At 49.2% G+C, this 24,776-nt stretch overlaps 1 protein-coding gene across 3 annotated transcripts in view; it reads right to left on the reverse strand.

The window, feature by feature from the left end:
• Positions 1 to 24,776, reverse strand: part of EEFSEC (eukaryotic elongation factor, selenocysteine-tRNA specific) — a 248,653-nt gene that overhangs the window by 61,785 nt on the left and 162,092 nt on the right. For all 3 annotated transcript variants that reach the window (XM_041762586.1, XM_041762585.1, XM_041762587.1), the window contains one exon: positions 739 to 1,395. In XM_041762586.1, coding sequence (XP_041618520.1) covers positions 739 to 1,395 — 657 coding nt within the window. The remainder of the gene's footprint in view (positions 1 to 738; positions 1,396 to 24,776) is intronic.

The following is a 24,776-nucleotide window of genomic DNA, read 5'->3' on the forward strand; positions in this document are numbered from 1 at the left end:
CAGGACTTCAGGACCCCTTAAGGCTCTAGGCTATTCCATCTGCCTACCCACAAGAAAGGACTGTGAACCAGAGGAAGCCAGCAGGTCGGCCTCTCCCACTGTTTCACCTTCCCATACCTTCCAGCCTCTTGCCCTCTGGCATCTCCCACCACCATCATCCTTTACCCTTCCCCCTCCCCACAGGCCGAGGACATGCTTGGCCGGGCCTGCCCTGCACTGACCAGCCATGCTCCCTCCTTTAATATGACTGGAATGGGGGCAAACCCAGCAGCCACCTTGCCTGATGGAGGCTCAGCCCCCACTGCGGCCATGAGAGCAAGGGGCTGCTTATCAGGCTGTGAGGTGCAAGGCCCGGCCTCTTATCTGAAACTCAAGGAGGCTACTAATACCACTGGCCTCTGGCCCAGGTGAAATGCTGCTGTCTGAAACTAGTTTGTGTGAGGGACCAGGGCTGTTCTCCCCTACATAGGCCACCTCTATTACCAAGGTAAGGGCAGGGATGGCTGGTTGGAGACAGGTGCAGTGGAGCTCCCCTGCCTTGGTTTAGGCCCCAGATCTGTTGGCTGAGGGCTACCACTCGGCTACTCTGGGCCTCAGTTTCTTTGTTTGAAAACCTCAGAAGCTGGGACGAGAAGGCCTATAAGGTCTTCCTATTGGTTCTCATCACGGACCCCAGTGGTGTCCATCCCAGCCACCTGAGCCTGACAAGGAAGGGTGATGGGTGGAGGAACTGCTTACCCGCTCTACAAGGCCATGTTTGTGCTTGAGCTTATACACGTTCAGCCTGGGCAAGAAGCTCTCGGCATAGTCCTTGCCCTCCAGCCCATGGAGCAGGACACCGTGGAAGGCAAGCCGGCACGTGTTGGCATGAATGTCTGCATCTAGCCTGGAGCCAATCACCAGGCACAGCCGAGGGCAGGTGACAGGCTTCTCAAACTCCACAAGGGCCCACTGCTGCCGAGGACAGCGGCCTTCTGTGGCCTGGCCCGTCTTCTTGTCTGCCTCACCAATGTCTGTCACTGCTGGTGCCAAATCCTTATCTAGATACTGCTCCTGGAAGAGGTATTCTTGAGAGAAGTCGAAGGAGTCCAGCACGGGCTCGTGGTCAAAGTTATCAGGGGCAGGGCTGAAGAACATCAACCGGCCCATGACTGTCTCATGGCCCACTGTGATGTGGAACTTGGCTTTGGTCTGCAGGGGCCCTCGGAAATACTGGATCTTCTCCACAGAGATGATGGCCGCGTGGACAGTGTGCAGGGACTCCGGAGCACACACCAGGCCACGCTCCAGCAGCTTGGGGTCAAACTGAGTGACGCAGATGCCCAGCCGGTCTCCCTGCATGGCTGACATGACAGGCATGTGAAACATCTGCATGGACTTCACCTTCTTCACCACCTGGTGGGTAGCAAAAGAGAAAGCTCATGAAACAAAGAGCCTTGAGGCTGGGGTGGGGAATGGCTCCAGCCAGAGAAGTCCTATCTCAGCACTGCCAACACTTACCTGACACCCGGCATGTCAGCCCAGAAGAGTTCTGGGGCAGTCAGACTCCCCTTGGCCAGAGCAAGCTCCACCTGCAAACATGTGGCCCACAGGGCGCCCTAGTCTAGGATGTTGGTGGTGGTCATAGCAATCGAATCCTGAGCTACCTCCTTAGTTCCTTCTGTCCTAGTCCCTGTTCCACCCCAGACTCCATTCTAGCATTTTCTTGCCTTGAACCCTCTGTATAGGCTTGCCATCACATCCAGAATGGCCCCACAGGTCCTCAGCCTGCCAAGCTATGGCCATTTGTCCTTGAAAGCCCAGGCCAGACTCCTGTGGCACTACTATGGGCTCTCACAGGCTGCTCTAGAAAGTCTACCCCCAGTGGGCAGGATCTACCCCCTTCTCTTTAGTGCTACCCCAGCCCCTCTGAGTCATACACAGTCTGCTCTGCTGTCAGTGCCTGTCTGCCTATGGGCCCTATGGAAGCCCATAGGCTTCTCCAGGGCAGGCCACTCTTTACTCACAGGACACGGTCCTGAGTGTGCCAAAGACTGTTCTGGGAGTAGGAATAGAGTGAGAAACAGCAACAAAACTGCAAATATGTTAACATCAACTAAGTTTGTATTGATATAATTCATATATAAAACTTCATATGTAAATACATAACATAATTATATGAGCTTATTATATATACCTTGTTGTATCACATATAATATGTGTATCATTTATAACATATAGAGAAGGCCTAGCATTTGGGGGAAGGTCTGGCTTCTTAGAGTGTTGGTCAAGGAAGACTTCTGTAGAGGGTCTTCTCAGCTAAGACCCTCTAGAAGTCATGTGAAGATCCAAAAAAAGAGAGTTCTGAAGGGAAGCCGATGAGTGTACAGGCCCAGGATGGAGGCTCTGTGGGTCTGAGAAACAAAGCCGTGGGAGGGCTGCAGCAGGGAGGGCAATGAGGGCAGGCCGGAAGTCACAGAGGAGTTTAGGCAGAGGAGTAACCTGATCTATCTCTATTTGGAAACCGCACCAACTACCACACCAGGCAGATTTCTGCACCCACAGTTTGTAAATCAGGAACAGACATGAGAAAGGCTCTAATAAACATTCCACGAAATCAATGAACATTCCTACTAAGATCCACTGTCAGAGAGGAGATGAGATCACGCTTAGTGCTACAAAAAAACGGGTAATGTATTTCAGAAAACCTGCCATAGAAACTTAAGTTCAAGACACTTTAGCTTTCAGGTTGCAAGCATCTCCATCTGCAAAACCCGGGTGTGTGGAGTACTCGTCTTCTCCCTGGATGAAGGGAGAATGCTGAGCTGCTCTGGGCCCAGGAGGCCAGGCCCTTTTCTGGAGAGCCATAATACTCAAGTGTTTGTTTAAAGATCATTAACTACCTAACCAAGAGGTCAGGGGGCGGAGAAAGTGAGAAGTGCAGTGTCAAAAGCCACAGCCAAGATCAATCAAAGAGAAACATAAAACATCTCTGAAATGATCTCCAAGAGCAATGGGAAACTAAGATTTTCAGGAATGCACCTCAGAGTAACCGGAGAATATTATCTTACACTAAGCATCTGCCGAGTGAGGCAGGCCCCAAATCATGGCTCTACCCCTCCACCCCACCCTGTGGCCCGCAGCTGCCCCAGGAGCTGTCCTCCAGCCCCCACCCCACCCATCTCTCTTCTCCAGGCCAGCTTTCTAAAACACATGTCGGATGATGCAACTCTTTGGCACCAACCTCTACACGAGCTCTCCTCTTCCACATCACCACTTTCAAACCTTTTGCGCATAGCTGTTGTGAACAGGAAGATCCTTTGGTCAAACGAAATTGGATGGGGAATCAGCCCTCTGGCCACCACAACCTGTCCCCACAATAGGTAAGCTGCTCAGGTTGGGTAGGGGCCTTGCAGCTGACACCCCCGCTGCTGTCCCACCAAGGACTTTGGCTTGCCTGGCTTCTCCACATGGCCTTCCCTGGAGCCTCCCACTGCCACGTGGCCTGCCTCAACAGCTCTTTCTGCCCCATATTCCCCCAACACTTTGAGCCGCAACCAGGGGAAGCTTGAACAATTCCCTACATACACAACCACATATTCATTTTGCCTGTGAGCACCCTTCTTCCTGGGACTTCTTCCACCTGAAATCCCTTTCATCCCAGGGTATCCCCTGGAATGGCTTTCCTGCTCATTCCAGACCGACCTGGTTATTCTCCCCAGGGTGCTCTGAACCTGACTTCCTGTATTGCCATTGCTGCTTTATTGCCAGTCTGTGCTTCCCCATACTTACTGAGCTAAATTACAACAGAGTAAGTATACATATACACCCTGAGAACTAAGACATCACCAATAACTTCAGTCTCTTTGTGCTCCTCCCCCACCTAGTTCTCCAGCCTGCCCCCCAGCTGGAGGCAACCCTTCTCTTGAATTTGGTGTGTGGCATTCTTTACTTTTTATATATACATGTACACGGTTGTGCGGAAGCTCACTACATATGTAGTACATATGCCTAATCAATACTTTGTTTTCCGAGTTTTTGAAATCTGTAGCTCGTGCCCATGCTGCCTACACCTGCAGCTCATTTGCTGGGGATGCTGTATGTCACACAGTACACACAGACCCCCATTCAGCCTCCTATTGATGTGCACATGGGTCATATCCAGTTTTTTGCTGGAAAGTGATGCAATGAATTCCCTCTCACACAAGAAGCCTGCCTGGTGCACAGTGCAAGGAGGGTTTCTGGAAGATGCGGGCCCTGACCAGAACTGCCAGGTCAGGAGTGAGTGTTCAGGTCTACTAGATAAAGAACCAAGTCCCACAGGCCAGAGACCTGTGGATGGATAACATCTTCTCCAATATCTGGCATGGCCAGATTTCTTAATTTTTGCCTATCAAATCTGTGTATCTCCCCTTTTAAATCCAAGTTCCTACTGCTGTATCCTTAGAGCCTAGCACAGAGGCGGGTGACAAACACTGCTTATGGCAGACCCAGTTAAATATCCAGTCCATTGGAAGAGAATGGCTGCATCTGATTCTGGAAGAGAAAACGCCCCTCATGGCCAAAACACACCTGGCACAGCGTGGAGCTGAGATTCCAGAGTGGCCAGGGCCTGAGTGAGTTTTTGGTGTTCATGATGCTTCCTGTGACAAAGGGCTCATGGCCTTTGCTGCCCTGACAGCCCCCACCCCCACCATCAAGGCCATCTCCAAGCAGGCTTCATTAAAAGCATGTTCTTTTCAATGGGACTTGTGTTCTTAGGACTGAAATAATAAAGAATGCCTTAAGAGGGCACCGTGAAGAGCAGAAAGACAAATAACTGCAAATCAAGATTTCAAGGGCCCAGACAGGAAATTGTGAAACAGATAGAGATGGGGACAGGGCGGTGTGGCACTACTATGGGCTCTCACAGGTGCATGCAGACAGCATCAACGCATAGGCTCGTCGACAAACCCACATTCCACAAGATATCCTTTAAGAATGTAAGATACATCTAGGACACCAAAAATTTGGGAAAGTAGTTTTGCCAACTCAAGAATGGGGAAAAAACAGGCTTTCCTTTCATTTTCTGGCCAACTTTGAGAGATTCCATCCATCTACTCAACAACTCACTCATATTTACTAATATCCAAGTTGAATGGTGGAGGTACTGTATGTACATTCACTCAACACATATTTATCAAGTTTCTCTCACATACGGGGCCGAGGCCCTGGAGTGATACAGGGCAAGCAGCGCACAGATTCTGGAGTCTACTGCTGGGGATAGAGGGGGGAATGGGTGGGAAGATTCTAAAATCCTCAACCAGGAGTGCCTGGGTGGCTCAGTTGGCTAAGCGTCTGCTTTCGGCTCAGGTCATGCTCTCCAGGTCCTAGAATTGAGCCCCACATCAGGCTCCCTGCTCAGCAGAGAGTCTGCTTCTCCCTCTCCCTCTGCCCCTCCCTCCACTCTGCCTCCTCTCTCTCTCAAATAATTAAAATAAAATCATCAACTAACAAACTCAGACTACAAAACCATGGAGAGGGGCTGTGGGAGAGAATAACTGGGGGACATAATCCTTCCTGGGTCGTCAGGGAGGGCTTCCTTGAGGAGGTGGCACTAAAGCTGAATCCAGAGGGAGAAGAAACCACCCACAAGGGCTCCAGACAGAGGGAAGAGCAGGGCAAGTTTGAGGCGCTGAGGTGGGAAAGAACATGGCCTGGTTGAGGGATTTAAAGGCAGTGGGATGGCTGGAGGGGAGTGGGCCAGGGACAGTGGCATCAGGCTGGAGACATGGGCCAGCCACCTTCACCATGAGGACAAAGAAGCCCTCAGAGGTAGTGGTGGCCTGGGGTTGAGCAGATGAATGACACTTGCTATCATGTGCTTTGATAAGGTCACTCTGGCTCCACAGAGTGGAGAAATAAGAAAGGAAAGAGGGGGACCAGCCAGGAAGGAACTCGGAGAGTTCTCTGTGCAGTACAATGCTGGGATGGGCTGACAGATCGGACGTGGGGATCATGAAGACACTGGCACACATGGAGGGACTCCCAGGCTCTGGGTGTAGGGATGAGGGGCAGCTAAGAGATCTGGGAGATAGCTGAGGAAAGGCAGCAGGCAGCGAGCGCTGAGCATAGAGGTTGGAGCTCCAGGAGCGGTGGAGGCTGGCAGGGGAAGTCGGGGGCTAGGAAAAGAAGATTAACGCATCTAAGTGCCTCTGGCCTTCCTACCTGGAAGTCTGGCAGACACCTCCAGCCTAGCACATCTGAGACTCTTCTCTTTCCATCTGTCTGTCTTTATCCATGTCACTTCAGTCACGTTAGCCTTACTTCTTATCCCAAAACATGCGAAGCATGCCCCTACCTCGGGGCCTTTGCACTTGCCAGTGCCTTTGACTGGGATGCTCCTCCCTCAGATATCCTATTTCTCTTTTCCTTGTTCCCCTTCTGTCCATTCAAATGTTTCTTTCTCAGAGCCCACCCTTGACTCTGCAATAAGTGGTCCCCATCCCTATCTTTTCTTTGTTTTATTTTTCTTCATAGTACTCATCACTATATATTATAGATTTATAGATATTATAGATTTGTTTACTGACTGTCTCTCCCACCCTAGAATGGCCTGGGGGTGAGGTTGGCCATGAGGTTGAGGGTGAGAACTTTATTTTTGTTTTCTTTAATTTCTGTTTCTATCTTTAGTGCCCAGTGCAGTGCAGGCCATTTAGAGTATCTCGACACATATTTGTGGAATGAATACAGCCGTGGATGGGTGCAGCGCTGTCCCTGCTCTCTGGGAGTTCCAGTCTAGGTCTGGGATGTTCACATCCACAAAGGCCCATAGAGGTATGTACCCATGCTGTGGGAGCAGGGCTGGCTCTGAGGTTAGCTAGGAGTTGGGAGGTTCCAGACAACCCAGGGGTAGGAGCCTTCCAAGCCTCTCCAAGGGACTCAGTTCTCTGGTGGGGTGCAGTTAGGAATGGTGGCAGAGAAGGCAGGTGGCAGAGCGGGGAGGCGGCCCTGTGTGGGACCACCAGGCAGGTCTTTTCTTTGAGCTCAGCTCCCAGAGGGGACGGTGGGTCCCATGTCTCTTCCTCTTGTCCCTCCCCTCTTTCTGGCACCAAACACTTCTGGGGAAGGGAGGATGGACCCACGGAGAGGGGGAGGAAGGAATACATCAAGCAAGCCAACAATTTTTAAAACTCAAGTTCATGCTTGCTAAGCCATTTGGCCCTTTCTGACTAACAAAGAGGCTTTACCATTATCTGGGTCAGTTATTCTTCATGAAAACCCCACGAAGCAGGTCAATATTTTTACATTCAATTTTATGGATGAAGAAACAGAGGTTTCTGATGTCTCCAAGGTCACAGAGCAAACAAGCTGAGACTTGGGACAATGAATGCAGGGACAGCAAGGCAGGCCTGACATCCCACGGCCCAGTCTCTGGACCACCTGAGCAGATACTGTCCCTGGTAGGCTGGCCCTGAGGCAGAGCGGCCCTGCCAGGCTGCTCTGGGTTGGAGGACCAACAATGTGGATGCCCATGTGGTGGGAACCAGAAAGATGGCTCCAGGAAAGGGACAGAGGGAGACTGCATTGTGAGAGGGCCCTGCTCAGGTGTGGAAGGAAGCCGAGGAGAGGCCAGCCTGCCCCGAGATCCAGGAGTTGTGGGGGCTGGGGCAGCTCAGTCTCTCCCCTGCTTGCCCAGGCTGCCGCAGCTGCCCTGGCCACAGTCAGCAACAGCCTCCTTCTGGTCAAGCACAGTGGACAATTTCAGACTCGACTTCTCAACTGCTTTGCTCCCTTCTGGCCACCCTCATGTCTATGTTTGGGTAGCACAGTGCCCAGCACAAGACAGACACACAGTAAACGTCTGCTGACAGAGCAGATGAGAGGGCAAAGGAACCTCTGCCTCTGTATACTTCCAGGCCTGCCAGATTCAGATACCTCTTCCAGTCTTCCGAGTGCCTGAAGCATAGTTTTCCAACATTCTGAGGACTCTATCGGGTACTGCACTCAGAAGGACCTGTCTCTGTTTTGGAGACTATTGAAAACCTCCCAAAGAAGTGACTCAAGGTGGAAATCATAAAGCATTCATCTCTGCCCTCCATAGCACCTTGTGTAGAACAGTGGCATCTAGCTAACGCTGGACTTCAGGATTTTACCACATGACTTATACAGAAGGTATGCAAGAGAGACGCTCAATATTGGTTGGATACTTACCTGTGCCGATGTTTTATAGACCTGAGCAGCCTTTTAGCTGGCTAATGATGATCTCATTTTATAGACAAGGTAACTGAGGTTCCAGAGGTTAAGATATTCACCCACAGCATCCAGATCTGCCCACCCTGAAAGCCCAAATTCTTTTACTATATCATGCCATAAAAACGCATCTACTCTACCATGGAAGTCCAAATGAAATACAATCGCTGCACTGAGGTTCACTCACACATGGGGAGTTCTTTGGCAGCATTTCTACTGTGGGGTAAGAAGCTGAGAGGCCCAACAACATCAGAATACACTGCAAAGAAACAGCAGTGTTGAGGGTCCTCCTGGTGTCCTACGGAATCAACAGATGCTTGAAAGAAGTAGACAATACCCTATGCTTAGCAGTCTTTCTGATGTGCGGAGATTTTCGTAATAATGGTCTTGGCTATAATGAGATTGGACCTCTATTATCCATTTTCGTTCCACTAATGAGCCTGGAAGCTCCTGGCTGTGCCAAAGGCGAGGGTTGGGGCCTTGCAACTTCATCATTACTTAATAAAATGTAAATCGGAGAGGAAAAGAAACACACAAGGTTTGACACTAATAAGCTTACAGCAGGATCAGTTACTTCAATTCAAAGAGGTTCAGACCGGAGGGGGAAAAAATGAAATAAGCTTTTAAAGATCAGTCTAGGTTTGGCTCCATCAGACCTAACCAATTTTGTTTAATAAGGTTTCAATTTGGCTGCTCTTATTTCTCCCTCTTCTTCGAGCTAGGCCGGGTACAGATAAGGCACCCCCCACACACACACATACCCCCAGCTTAATGCATTAATTGCATCTTGCACAAAAAGACAAACTTGGGACTCTGCATAAGGAGAGAGCAGTGTGGGCCCCTGGGTGGCTGCCAGCACCTCCCCTGCTGGTACAGACCCCAGCTCCCCTGGCACCACCTCTGGAAGGACGAGAAGAGAACATCACATTGGTCTTGGGGACTTAATTCTCACCCACTTGTTTTTTAGAGAAATGAAAACCATTCCAAAAGGTACATGGAATCAAATGACATCAGAACCACCTAAGTTCCCACCACCTGAAACTGACCTCTAAGATCTTGTCACTCATACTTCATGCTGACATCGAGCTAAAGACCTCTAGTCCCACTTTCCTCCTCGACTCCCTGCAACTGCTTTCAAGAATTCCTTATGCATCCTTCTATTATAAATACTTTGATCATGTGCATATTCCTGAATAGTATATATATATTTATTAGTTTATACAAACAGTCCCATATTATTGCTTCATTTCCACTTGCCTCCTTCCTTCTGTATTATGTTTCTGATATCTGTTCTTCCTGAGAAATATACATACCAACCTATCTATTTAGCATATATTTATCCAGGCAAAGATATTGCTGTCTCTGTACACATCTAGGTGATGCTTTTTGACTACTGCATGGTGTTTCTTTGTAGAAAAGTTCCACCTTTTACCATGCCCTTATTGACAGACACCAGTTGCTATTTTTGCTGCTAGAAACAACGTTGCAGTAACCATTTCTGTACACATGGACCCATACATGTGTGCTGAGTTTTTCTAGCATGGGTATCTGCACGGAAGTCCAGCTTGCGGGCCGTAGTCCAGTTTCGCCAGGAGTTACTGATTGCTCTCTGAAGTGGTCCACTTCCCCCCACACAAGTGGGTGCAGACCCTCACCAGTACTTGGTACTACATACAAGGTTTTTAACTGTTGCCAGGCTGATGAATTAGGCATGGTGTCCCATGGCTATCTTAATGTGCATTTCTAGGGCCAGGCTCCTCAGAGTCTCTGCTCCTTCTAGTTCACCCAAGATAAACCGGTGAAAGCCCCTCATCTATGGAGACCCTGCCAGGCCCCAGGGGCTTCATGGGCATGCTCCTGAGCCCACATGGCTCTTGGAGGAAGGGGTGATGTACCGGAGGGGCAGGGAGGAGATGACGTGGAGGATATCTGTGTAGGCTCTTCCTTGATATCCTGGCTTTCCTCTCTTGGGCTCCCTGCCCTCTGAGCATCAGTGCCAGGAAACACGGTCTTGGCAGCACTCGACACACTTCTCCTCCCACCTGGCTGTGTCTCTGGGGAACTGTGCTGGCTGACCAGAGGTGGGATCTGTGCAAAAATTCCACTGGTGCCTCAACAAAAGACCAATTGTCCCTGGGGAAAGAAGGCAGAGAGCCAAGGAGAACTTCCTCACAGAGATCCCTGCTAAAAAGTAAGGGATGTCCCCTATGAAAAGGAAAAGAGGATCTTCAGGAGCCTGGGGTCCCACAGACCCCCCAAAGACCCAGTTCTAGGATCAGAGATAGGATGGGGCTTTGCCTGTCTGCATGTCTACCTGCTCCGGCTTTTTTCCTGGCCCTGGGCACCCAGGCCAGGCTCCCACTCCAGGCAGGGCCCGTGTGCATTTTCCCCATCTGCACCCTTTGCCTACCAAGACCAGTCCAGGTCACCCACTCAGGGCCTTGGAGCACCCTATAATGTTCCTCATGGTACTCACAGCACCTTATAATTTCCACTACATGCCTGTGCATTCCGTTGTCTTCTCTGGGGTTCCCATGCCACATGGACCGCTGCCCATGCATAGGCTGGGTTTATTTTGCTCACCACAGGTCCCCCACAGGGTGCCTGCCACATGGAGGGCAGCCAGGGAGGACGGGAATGGATTTGGTTTCCCACCACATGGCCCAGCAAAGAAGGCCCCTGCTCCTCCACAGCGACCTCGCAAACAAACGTTGGTTATGAACCTCCCAGTCCCTGCAACAATGGAGAACCGTAAAAGTGACAAGGGGCCTGCCAGGAAGCTTTATGCTCCTCCTCCCAGCCACCCTCCACGCATTTGTCATCCCATAAAACTTTAAATTGAATTACACCAATGTTTGAGTCTTCTGTTTTCCATACAACTGGGGCCTTAATTGTTTTTAACGACATCCCTGGGCTTTTTGGGGGGTAAGGAATCTTTGGGAGGCAAGCCAAGGGAGCCAGCTCTGTCTTCGTGGCAGGGCTCAGAAAAGCTGTCTGTGGAGCAGCGAGTATGACCACACCTGTGCATGCATGGGCCTGCATAGGGAACCCAGGTAGGCTTGGGTTTCAAAGGGGTGGGTCCTGAGGCTCCCCTGTCCGTCAGCCCTCTGTGAGTGCTGCCCCTGTCCCACGGCCCCTGCTCCTGGGTGGGCGCACCAGGCACTGCACTCTAGCTCTGAGCTTCAGGCAAGTTTCAAGACCTTTCCAAGCCTTGGTTTCTTTACTAGTAAAATGGGGCTAATACCTCTGAGGCCACCAGGCTGCTGTGAAAGACTTAAAGAGGTAGCATGCACTAGCCTCTAGCAGGGCACTTAGAGAGTGCCAGGTCCTCAATGAATGTGGTGGCCCCAGTCCCAACTCATGGGCCTAACCTCAACCTCTGGCTTCTCCCTCATCCTTTAAGTTCCCATGGCCCATAAGGGGCAATTCCTGGAATTGGTCTGCCCCATACCCACAGTTTCTTCCCATTCCTGGTCCCCATTTCCCACTCAGACTCCCCTAACAGTCACTCCTTCCCCATGTTTCTGCCAGGCAACACGCCTAGTATAGAGCCCAGGTCATAGAATGCCCTCACTCAGGTCCACCCAGGCTCCAGATGTCATGCTCACTCTCTGCTGGCACTCAGCCCAGCCTTCCTCTCCAGCCTGGCCTCCTTCCATGCCTGTGCCCCAGTTCACTCTGAGCCTCTGCTCCTGCTTCTTTATCCACCATTCACAGTGGGCATTCTTCAGGATCTGATGCCAGTGTCGTCCCCTGCTACCAAGTGAGCCCTTCACTTGACATGGGGGAAGCCATGGTTCTTGCCCTCCATGACTCCACACTCACTGTGGGGAGCAAGTGTGTAAAACACTACATAGAACGCAGTGTGCCGAGTGCCGTGAGAGGTGCTCAGGGAACCTGAGGGAGGGGAGGTGACATCTGAATTGGATTTTGAAGGATGATGCCATGCAAATGAGGAGAGGGGATGGCATGGTTTGGAAAGGGTTGTGAGGAAAGTGTAAGGAGATGCCAGCAGGTCTGGGCAGAGTTCTGGGCAGGGCTCAGAACAAGATGAAGCTGATGCTGGGGCAGGGCTCTGAGGGGGCAGGAGCCCCCTCTTCCCATCTGTGCATCTTGTCCTGATGAGGCATGGCCTGCCAGTACAAAAGGGGTTCAGGAATAGCATGTGGAACTGAGTTTTAGGAAAAGCAAGGCTGGGATTCTCACTTCCCAATACTTCCCAGGGAGAAACCTGTGCGCATGAGCACAAGATACGATGGTCACTGCAGCACAGGTAACATAAACACTGGGCAGTGGGCCAAGAGTCCATCAGTGGAACATGACAATAGACAATGTGAAATGTCCACACTCACAAATACATGCATGGCCAGGCTCCGTATGTAGTGATGAGGTGAGGCCAATAGGGGCAAAAACAGAAAAAGTACAAAAACCACATGACATGATACAGTTACAAAATGGCATCATGTGTTTCACATATATATCATACTTCTCTATACTATATACATATATAGTTCAGAAGGATACACTCAAGAGAATTAACAAGGGCTTCCTCTACACCAGAGGCCAGGATGGGGTATGATGGAACAGGCCCTTTGCCCTTAACTGAAAAGTTTCACTTTTTTACATGCTGGCATTATAGGTTGTATAATTAAAAATTAATTCTTTAAAAATAAAAGCAGATATTCTAGTCAATTAAATTTAACAGTCAGTTTCCAATCAATTCACCCAGCAGACTCACACTCTGCTCTGAGCCAGAGTCTGTGTGGGTGCCAGGCCAGGAGGAGCAGTAAAGGGAGGTGGGCAGGGTGGGAGGGCTAACAGGAGAATGAGACACACTCCCCAGCTTTCCTGTGGAGTGCTGTAACCGCTGCTGTAACCACTGTAACTGCAGACTTGAGGCCCACCTTCCCCAGCAACACCTTCACCGTGGTGCAACTGGACGAGGAGTCAGTGGGCCGCCTACCCAGTCTGACCCAATCTACATTCTCCACATAAGGAGACTGAGGAGACTCTGCTTCAGGCAGCTGGCACAGCATGGAAGATTCTCTCATTTCTGCTGGAATCTATGGAAATAGTCATGCCACCTGTCAGGAGGGGGAGGACAAAAGAGATGGTACAAGGCTCAGAATTCCAACAAAATAGAAGGGAAAAGGGGCACAATGTGGGATGCAACCACTCAGAACTCCACACAGTGCCCAGACCAAGAGTCTGCTAGCAGGAGGGGTGACCTCAGGCTGGACCCGAGAGCCAGGCACTCTGAAGACACTGAACTATTCTGTCCTCAACCTGAGTGAACCCACCTTCCCTCTACCTACATGCTCAATGGGAAGCACCGTTGTTCTTCATGAAGGGACCTGGAGACAAGGATATGCTGCCCATGACTATAACCTACATGGCCACTGGAGGTGGTCCAAGCCTTTCTAAAAAGGCCTCATTGTTTCTACATTTTATGTCTAAGAATCCCACCCCTAGGAAACTCTCTGAAAGGCAAAGATGGGTCACTAAAATATTCACTTCACAATTCTTTATGATAACTACAAGATGGTGACAACCCAGCTGCCCAATGGTAGACGAATGGCTAAACAGTGGATGAGATGTCATGTAAGTAATCAAATATATGAAGCAATTTTATCAGCACACAAATATGCTTTCTCTATAATACTGGACAACTAATCAAGGCATAAAAATACTTAAAATATAATCTTAACTATAAGTAGCAGTTACCCCTGAGTGACAGGCTTCTCATTGAGTTTGCTTTCTAGCTTCTTCATACTTCATAAAAATTTCTAGAGTGGTCACGTACTGATTTGATTTAGGAGGAAAGGCTTTTGGGATCCCTGGGTGGCGCAGCGGTTTAGCGCCTGCCTTTGGCCCAGGGCGCGATCCTGGAGACCCGGGATCGAATCCCACATCAGGCTCCCGGTGCATGGAGCCTGCTTCTCCCTCTGCCTATGTCTCTGCCTCTCTCTCTCTCTCTCTATGACTGTCATAAATAAATAAATAAATAAATAAATAAATAAATAAATAAATAAATACTTTATAAAAAAAAAAAAAAAAGAAAGGCTTTTAAAAACCTAAGTTAAAGGAAAAAGGAAGACCATCCCACCAGGCTGCAGTGATGTGTCACTTCTGCAGAAAGATGGTCAGACTCCTTCCCCAACCAAACACCCTGGCCTGGGCAGCCTGCATTGGGCAGGCATCCTGCTGGGCACGCTGCATGTTTTTGCCCATCCTCACAATCACCCCACCATTTGATAAATGAGGAAACAGAGTCAGTAACCTGCTGAAGGCCACTTGGCTGGCAAATGGGGAAATGAGGGTGCCAATCTAGTGATGCCTGGCTCTGAAATGTAAGCTCAGTAGCCTAGAGCCCAGGCTATGACCAAGCCCAGAGCACAGAGGCCCAGTCCCAGTCCCAGATTTGGAGCAAAGTGAGGAAGTGGTCACAGAATGGCTTAGTGTTGGCAGAGGCTACAGCGTATGGGTAGCAGCAGGGGCCCAGGCCCACCTGGAGGATGGAATAAGGCCTCCCTCAGACAGAGTGGAGGGTAGGTAGGGAAGGTCTAGGGCTGGGCCTTGTCTGTGATAAGGCGATGTGCATCTGACTGGACTTTTCTCTTTCTGTCATGAAGCCATCTTCTAGCTACAAAATAAAAATCCAAATAAGGTCTGTCCAGGGAGGAGAGGTAGTCTCATGATAGGAAGTCTTAAAAGAGTAACAGTACCTGTACCCATGATATTTTTCCTCCTATTTTCTGTATACTATTCTGTGCTTTCCTAATTTGTCTTTAGTATTAGAATTAAAAAAAAAAACCAACTTTGAAGGCAAACATCAAATATCTCAATTTTAAATCCAAATACATCACCTGTAATTAATTCCACCAACAATGATGAAGGTTCTACTGTGTAGATCCTTGTACTGTTTATGGGCAAGCAGGGCAGGGAGCTCAGGATGGAATGGGTCAGAAGCTGGGTATCCAAAAATAAAAGAGCAACTTTTCCCCCTCTGGATCCCTCTTCCTTCAGGGAAAGCTCTCAGTTCCACACTGGAGTAAGGGGCCCAGGGACCCACAGGAAACCTGCATTTTCCCCTGGACCCAGAGCCCTCAAGGACAATATCCATTCCCTAGGGGGCCTCATACTGAAATACCAGCATACCAAGGTGCCCACAATTCCCCAAACACAACATGATATGTTTTTGCCTTTCCTAATGGTAGAGGAGAACAACTGGAGGACACTGCCTGAAAACTGTCTGCTAGCAGCACACGATTTCTTGGAAGTCCCAAGTTTTATATGTTAAGATTATGGAAATTTTTGCATTCTATGCTGTAATAGATCCATGTTTGTTTTAAATGTAAAAATGCAGTTTGGAATTAACTGCTCTTGTGAAAACTGACTCGCTGACCATGGCACATGATGACATTTATCCTGACACCTGACCCCTAGAGCAAAGACGGTGTGAATGAGGGACACACTCAACTGAAGGGATGCAAGCACTTATGGACCAAGGGGAAGACACAGACAGGCAGTAAGAGGCTCATGTACACAACTTACCCATCTCCCTGCTCTCATTCACCAACTGCCAGCCCCAGAGCACATTGAGATGCAATGGGAAGCCCACTGCTTTGCGCCCCAGGTTCAGCAGCAAGCCTCTGCTGGAGTGAACATCTGCACGCTGTTGAGGGAAATGCTAGTATCCAGAAATACATGTGTGCTATCCAACCCCACATCTTCTACCACACTGAAGGAACACTGGCTGCCCCAACACTAGCTGACCCTACTGAGTGGTGGACTGGCACCCAACCTGGCAACCACCTAAGGGATTTTCTAGGGGAATGCTTTTCTCCATGGTGTTTGCCCCAGGGCTGGCCTCAGAAGGTAGTCCCATGCCAAGACATGGTTTAGGGCACAGGAAATGCTCCAGCTCTGGAGTAAAACATGCTGGCCAGAACTACTACTTCCCAGCTGGGGAAGAGCCTGGCCTCTTTACCCCCTGAACTTCGGCTTCCTTGTTTGTGAAATGAAGATGACAGAGCCTGCAAGGCTATGGCAAGGATTAAAAATGATGTGAGTGAAGCCCAAGCATGGTACCAATAACTCAGGAAAAAACTGTTCTGATTGAAAGAGTAAAATTAAAAGACCCAGCGTGGGTGGAGTATGAGGGGAGCAGCAGAAAATTGCATCTGGAAGGTGCACTGTCTCCAGCACTTCAGATACCAAAGGTATCTGGCCCTTATACTCAGGCCAGGCACTAGATTCCCCAAGTCACCCTATTGTACAACAGCTCCAGCCAGAGCCAGAAAACCAACGAGCTCAGCCGCAGCACAGGGAAGTCCCCTCGGTTCTGCTGCACCTGGCCCTTGCTTGTGACACTATCCTGGAGAGGAGCTCCCCAAGAAGCTGGGTGGCCAGGGGGACTCAAAGGAGGCATAGCTGCTGGAAGCGGTTTCAGTTTCCTTATGCAAGAGATCTAAAGGCGAAGCTTGTGCCTGACAAATGTTTTCCTGGATATCTGGAGAGATTTATCTAACATGAACTACTCCTAAGTGTAGACACCCAACATGTACACCTTTTACGTGGAGCTGAGAGAAGCTCTTCCCCAAATGCTATTATGAATTTATAAGTACTTGCCCAGAAAGTAGGCCAGCGGGTGGTGGTGGATAACAATATTAAATATTATCTGACAAGTTTAGGAGCTGTTGTTAAAGTTAATGAAAATTAGTTTAAACACATAAGCAAGAACTTTGCGAAAATGTCAAGGGAATAAGCTGCCCCGGGGTGGGATAGAAAAGCAGCACCTTCCAGGCTGAAGAGTCAGAGGGAACTTCCCAAAAGGTGACAGCTGTACTCCAGCAAAGACAGGCAATAGGAACAGCACCACAGGCAGAGATGGAGTGTGGGGCAGAAATGGAACCCAAATCATTCCAGCTGTGCCAGCTCCAGACCTGAGCTCTCTACCATTTCCACTGTCTCCTTAGCAGGTGCCTAGTGCCCCAGCTCCAAACCACTCACCTCAAAGGCTGAGGTGAGGTGAGCCACTGTGACCAACTCTGCTCTGCCAGAGTGAGGATTACATTGAGAGAGTCCATGAGAAATGACGAGTGTGGCATCGTAAAAAGTAGAAGCTGTTCAATAAAGATTAGTCACTAATACTACTCCTACTACTCCTACTCCTACTACTCCTCCTACTACTACTACTTCATCCTCTGTAAGTGGAGATAAGCACCCCAATTTCACTTGGATGACAATGAAATCAAAAGAGCATCCAAAGGAACTGCATGAATACAAGCTGCTCGGCTTCCTCCAGGTCTGTGCACCAGGGCTCACAAACTTTTCTGTAAAAGGCCAGAGAGTAAATATCTCAGGCTTCACATGCCCTATAAACTCTGTTGTAACTACTCAAGTCTGCCATTTTTCAACAAAAGCAGCCATTAACAAAGAGCTTTATTTACAAAACTGGGGCAGGCGGTGGTTTGCTGACCCTGCCATGCATTGAGGTCCAGGCTACCATGAGCTATGCCACCGAGCACAGATACTCAAGCCCGTGCCCGTGGCAGCCAGATTTGCACCACCAGGCCCGGGAGGTACTGCCCAAAGCCTGGGGGCCAGGGGCAGAGTGGAACTGCGAGACAGGTATTGACTCGGCAGGCATTTTCTGAGCACCTACTCTGTTCCACGCACACAGGACAGATTAAGACACAGTCCTTCGGGATCCCTGGGTGGCGCAGCGGTTTGGCGCCTGCCTTTGGCCCAGGGCGCGATCCTGGAGGCCCGGGATCGAATCCCACATCAGGCTCCCGGCGCATGGAGCCTGCTTCTCCCTCTGCCTGTGTCTCTGCCTCTCTCTCTTTCTCTCTGTATGACTATCATAAATAAATAAAATTAAAAAAAAAAAAAAAAAAAAAAAAAAAAGACACAGTCCTTGTGGTAGATGGCCTAATAACAGGCCAGGGCATGACACTCAGCTTCAGCTTCAGTCTCCTCATCTGTAACCTGGACACAAGGATAATAGTACATCTCATGAAATAGAAGGAGCAAAATGCATGGGAAGCCCCTGGCTGGGTGCTGGAGTGGTTATTATTTTTACCCGTCTCCTAGGAAGCAGAAGGAGAGGGCAATCCACTTGAGATGACTTTCAGAAGCTTAAGAGCATAAGCTTTGTGCAAAGTCTGTTTGGGGTAGAACGGGTAACACACAGGCTGATGTGAGTCATGTTCTATCGCAAATAAAAATCGGCCCATGAATATACATAATCCCCAAGGTAATTCTCCCAATCTCACAAGGGTAATGGAGCCACCCTCGCTCACTGAGGCATGAATATTTACCGTCCTCTGGCTTTACTGCTCTCGATCTGGGTTCAATTTTGCAAATTAAAATGAGGGCCGTGTGGATAGAGAGATTACAGGAGGGCCTCCTGAAGCCTGCTGTCCCCAGCGAGGGAGCTGGGCAGGGTGAGCTGGCTCCTGCTTGCTGGCCTGGTGCTTCTGCCTTGAGGGCCAGGAGCAACAGAAAGTGAGCTGAGGGTGGCAGGGAGTGAGGACCTAGGAGAATACATAGAGTGGGAATAGGAATGGCACTTAAAATGGAAACACGTTCCAGGTGGGAAAGGTGGGAAAATACCCCAGGCTTTCTTTTTGATAGTTGAGGAGAGGTTCCCAATAGTCACAGGAGTGGTAACTTTATAATCAGACAGACCTAGCTTCAAACCCTGTCATGGCCTTGAACCTGGGGCATCATTTTGCCTCTCTGGGCCTCAGCATCTCTGTCTATAAAAAGGGATTAGGGATCCCTGGGTGGCGCAGCGGTTTGGCGCCTGCCTTTGGCCCAGGGCGCGATCCTGGAGACCTGGGATCGAGTCCCACGTCGGGCTCCCGGTGCATGGAGCCTGCTTCTCCCTCTGCCTGTGTCTCTGCGCCTCTCTCTCTCTGTGACTATCAAAAATAAAAAAAAAAAATAAAAATAAATAAAAAGGGATTAAATACTGCCTCCCTCTCATGGCTGAGATGAGAATCAAGATGTATATGCAAGGTGCCTGGCCCAGAGCACTCACTCGGTGGCAACAAACTGACAGTCCCTCACTCATCTGCTTCTTGTCAGAACATGCACCACACAGGACGGCACATGGGATGCGGTCTGCAACCTCATGGGCAAGGACCAGAATGGCCTGGCAGGGGCGGTGATGCCAGCCAACGGGGCGACGCTGACTTGCAGAATGGGAGCCACTCTCAGCCAAGGCAATCTTGGCACAGTATCTAACCCCCACACTGGCTGCAGTCTAGCTGGGCTTACTAAATGCCTGCAGTGAGGCCAAAGAAGATCCAACATTTCCTGCTGGGTCTTGCTGGTAGAAGGAGCAAAAACAAAGTGTCCTGTGCCTTTTGCTGCCCTGGGTGAGAGGGCAAGGGGGGAAGGAAGTCAAGTGGCAGAGCAGGGATGGGTGCTATGACAGGAAGCTCAGGGAAGTGGCTGGCCTGTGAACACGGGACACCTGTCTACCCGCCACGAAACCTGGTTCCCTGGAAACCAAAAGCCAGAGATAGAAAGAGTCACTTAATCTGGCTCAGCTAATCTCAGGGCTCTAAAAAACAAACCAGAACAAAATCTGTGTGAAATTCAGTCCAACAAACCTTTGCAAAGGACAGCACTGCCACTTCTTGAGCACCTATTGTATTTTGGGTATCAGACGAGGCCCTTGATTCACAACAGTCCATGGGGGAGGGATTCCCATGCAGCTTTTATGGCTGAGGAGTCAAGGGCTCACAGACTTCCTCAGCTAGCCACACAACCAGTGTGGGCCAGGATGGGCACACCAGACTGGACAGCACCCTGTTTGAGGAGCCCGTTGCATGCCCTATTCGATGCTAGGTCTAAGGACACAAGGATGAGCCAGACAGAACCCTCCATCCCATGGAACCTCCGCCACCTGACAACTTGCTGTTGTGCACCATGTGGCAAGGGCTGTCCCAAGGTGGGGAAGGCTTGAGGAAGAGGTCACAGTTACCATTTGGCAGAGAACCTAGAGCAGAAATCCAGAGAGGAAATGACGTTTGTGGCTGCTGCTGGGTCTTGAGGATGAAAAGTGAGAGCACACAAGGAAGAATGGCTGCAGCTCAGGCTGCAGCCGTCAGTGCAAAGCCCCAGCGCCATACCAAGTTGCTGGAACTTTCTCCTGGTGGCAGGAGAAGGCCACAGATGCTGACATGCAGAGGTGAGATGCGTTGAAGTATAAAAGTTAGGATGACCCCAGAGATAACACATGTGGAAAAATGGCTGATGGGGAAAGACTGAGGGCAAGCAGAGCATATGGAGGAACTGTGACAGACAATGCCGGCTCCAGGGGATGGGACCTTTGTCCTGTTCACCAATTATATCCAGAGCATTTGCCATGCGTCTGGCACACAACAGGCACCAAGTGAATGTCTGTGGGATAAATGAAAGAACAGAAGGAGAGTCTGCAGTCATCACGGGCCACAAGCCTGGGCCAGGGGAGCACCCTTTGCAGAATGTGTGGGGGAGCAACGTGCACTGCTTCTTCGGGCCTGGCAACAGTCGGCATGGCCGGCCCTCAGCCCTGATGCCAGCAGCACACGGCGTCCACAGGGCTTCCACTGTGCCAGCAAGGCCTGGGACCAAAGGGTTACTTGTTGCCGCACTTGGAAAACTCTAACCCCCAGCCTGACTAAACGTCTTCTATTTTTCTTTCTGCTTTCTTTAAGACCCCAGATGTGTTCTTGCACATCAAAAGAGAGCAACTTATAAAGTTAAACTAAATCAAGGGCTTTTGTTCTGAGGCATCGTTGCTGAACTAATTATTCCTGTATGTTGTTTAATGAAATAGTGGTGCCATATATTAAACCAGTTAACAGGATGAGCACATGAGTTACAAGGAAGGTCAGGGCTGGGATTATAAATTTAACTTTTTCTTAAGAAGAGATGAAACAAACCACTCAACTCCCCGCTGTCGTATGTCACGGGAGGGGAAAATGATGGCACTGAGCAGCGCTGAGGGAGGGCCATGCCCTGGTTCACCGATGCTGGCGGCACTGGGCCGGCTGGTGGGCGGAGGGCCCCAGGCTTCTGGCTCCTGGCCCTGGCTCCTTGGCACCCAACCTCCAGGCGGGTGCAGCATTCACTCCTCCTCCCCCAAGGCCCCTAGGTCCCGTGACCTCCAGGCCCACATGATACTCATGCACAGGCCAATCGGCCAAGCCAAAGGCCATCCCACGAGTCAGAAATAGCCCTAACGACACTGCACACAGAGGGGCTGTGCAGCATTGCCCAGAGCTAGAAACACCCAGTCTGCAAGTTAATCATAAGGGACAGCAAACTGGCATGGCACCTCCCTTTTGTGGATCAGAATGCAGCCATGAAGACAGGAGCCACATGTGAAGATGCTGTTACATGCTAAGTGAAAATACTAACATAACAGTATGTATAAGAGAAGTTCATCTGGGTTTTTATTCTTAGATATGTGTATGAGTGTGTGTATTTGTGTGTGTGCATGTGTGTCTGCTATATGTACGTTAAAAGGCATATGGAGCATGCTCTTGACACTGGTTCTTTCTGGGGAGGAGATTTTAGGGAACTTTTAACTTCCAATAGGAGGTCACAGTGTATTAACTTTTCACGAGTATGCATTTCAATTATAATTGAATAAAGCAATAAATAAACATCATTCTTTAAAATATAAAACCACAGACACGCAGTAATACCCCTGTGCCAGAAACTAGAGTTAAGAGGGTGATTGAGAAGGGCTTTCCTTTCCCGGTAAGGCAAGAAGCATTATGATAAAAGATGTGCTTCATGGATTACTTGCATAAGTAAAATTAATTTAGAACAATTTAAGAAAGAAAACATTTAACATAAAAATAATACTATGCAACCAATAAAAACAGCAACTAACTAAGAGCTTTGAAAGATATGAGACATATCTGTGAAACAGTGGTGCTAAAATGCATCAGAAATACCAACATGATATTAAGCAAAATTAAATATTGTGATCTGCGTTATGCAAATATAGAGCATATAATCACAGGAAAGTGAATTAAAGGAAATTCATATAAAAATGATCTCTAGGGGATCCCTGGGTGGCACAGCGGTTTGGTGCCTGCCTTTGGCCCAGGGCGCAATCCTGGAGACCCGGGATCAAATCCCACATCGGGCTCCCGGTGCATGGAGCCTGCTTCTCCCTCTGCCTGTGTCTCTGCCTCTCTCTCTCTCTCTATCATAAATAAATAAATAAATAAATAAATAAATAAATAAATAAATAAATAAAATATTTGTATCTTAAAAAAATGATCTTTAGAATTATGATCAATTTTTTTTTCCTTATTCTTTTCTGTATTTTCCCCACTAGGCATGCATTGCTTTTATAATCAGAAAAAAGGAGGTCATCATCCAAGAAGAAAAGATGCTGAAGAAATATGTCTGAGCCAGGGCCCCAGTTTCAGCTGCTCTGGCAGTAGAGGTGACCCTGCAGGCACCAGCTGAGTGTATGGGCTCCTAGAAATGGAGCCTTACCCTCCAGAACTCTAACACTATGCAGGGACCTTGGGCCCAGGACAACTTCTGCCAAATGATTAATTAGCTACGACACATGGTACTATTGGCAGACTGACTCTCCTTCTCCAGAGTGCACGTCTTGCCTTCTGGAAAAAACAAAGCAGAGGCTGCAGCAGCCTAACCTTGGCCCCTAGCCCTGGCTCTACTCCTACACCTTACCAGCCACGTGATCCTGAGCAAGGGCCTGAATGTAAACCGGATGAAGGTAAATGGTGTAAACCACCTCCCCATGACTGTAGACAGACCTAACTACCATCCTCAATCAGAAGATCCTGGCACATGGATAAAGCATTTGTTTTATTCTGTATATAATAATAGTGTCATGCATGAGGCAAGTACCACCCACCTGACCCTGAGCTAACTGAGTGCTCTACAGGTGCTAACTCATCACTTCCTGCACCAATGAGGTAAGTACTATTATTACCCCTGTTCCACAGCTAAGAACAGTGACCCCAGAAGAGGTAAGTATCCTATCCCAAGTCACAGCTAGGGCATGGTACATTTTATCCAGAATCTCCAATGTGCCAGTTATTTAATACGGGCATTCTCACAGCAATGTTGTGATGAAGAAGTGATGTCTGGGCAGGGGGATGAGACCCGCAGGTGCTATGTGACTTAACTAAACCCATGCAGCCAAGAAATGGTAAACCCGAGATTTCAAACAAGAGCTATGAGTCCAAAGCTGATGCTCATACTAGCACACCATCTTACTGGGGAACTCTCTCTTTGCAGAGGGGCTTAGAATTATTACAATACACGGCAGGGCAAGAAAACTGTCTTCTGAGTCTTCATTTATAAAAAGATATAGAGAAATGGTGAGGAGAAAAGGGAAGGGGAGAGAAAATTTAAGAGGCCCCCTCCCGTCAGCCTATCACACAGCCATGAGAAGCTAGGAGATGAAGCCTCTCCCACCAGCAGCCCTGTTGTTGTCTGCACCTCCAGAAGCAGATCAGGACCGGAGGTGAGGCAGCAGCCTGCTGCAAGGATGGTGGCCCACCTGTCTCTCAACTGTTCCTCATTAGCCAGAGCATTCCACCTTTCAACAACCAAGGACGCCTCTGTCCTTTCTTGGAGGGTGAAGGCGGACCCTCTTCCTGGTGGGTGCTCACACCAAACAAAAGCTCCCCTATCCCAGTGCAGTCTGGTGAACAAAGGCAGCAGGATCTCTCTACTGCATCCTCTGCATGTGGAGGTGGCCAGCAGATGGACAGAGAAAAGAGCCAAGCCCAGGAAGGGACTCCGGGCCTGGAGAGCCAGCACAGGCCCAGCGCTCAGGGTGTCCGTCTGGGGCCCGTGGCTGACGTGGAACTCAGGCACTGGGTGTGCTGCTCTGCAAGGTGGTGCCTTCATCCCAGAGGGCAAAGGACTGTGACAGCACCTTCTTCACAGGGTTGTCTGGTGTTAAAGCAGAAGGAAAGATGCAGAAATGGCTCTGGATCTGCCATGTAGTGGGGTTCCTTCCCCCTTTTGAGGTTCTGACTGCCTCTCAGACTCTTCGCTTTGCAGGACAACAGCAGCCCCAGAACCAGGTCAGGGGCTACCAGAGGGAACCCTGACGACTACTGTGGGTGCTGTGCAGGAGAACACACTGCATTCCCATGTGCTGAATATTGCTCATGGGCCCACTTTTGAAACTGCAGAAAGATCAAATTTCTGTAAAAATAACTACATTGTTAATGAATGAAGGGACCATACAATTAAAGAGAATCTTGTGGTTAATCCTTTTCTAAAACATATTACCATCCTCTCATGAGACTTTGGTCTGAATCCAAATTTTAATTTTTAATATTTTCTTAGAGAAAGATCTTCTGCATTATACATAATCTTTGTTACCTTATTTTTACAGTTAGTTCACATTATTGTGTAGTTTGTTTCCCTACCAGACTCCTTTAAAAAAATACAAAAGCTTAACTGAGTGGGCTCTTCTCCATGAAGAGCAAGAGCGTTGCTTTCACAGAAGGCTTCCCCTGGGTAACGCCATGCAGTGACAGCCAACAGCTAAA

The sequence above is a fragment of the Vulpes lagopus genome, chromosome 7 (genome assembly GCF_018345385.1).
Source record: "Vulpes lagopus strain Blue_001 chromosome 7, ASM1834538v1, whole genome shotgun sequence".
Classification (NCBI taxonomy): domain Eukaryota; kingdom Metazoa; phylum Chordata; class Mammalia; order Carnivora; family Canidae; genus Vulpes; species Vulpes lagopus.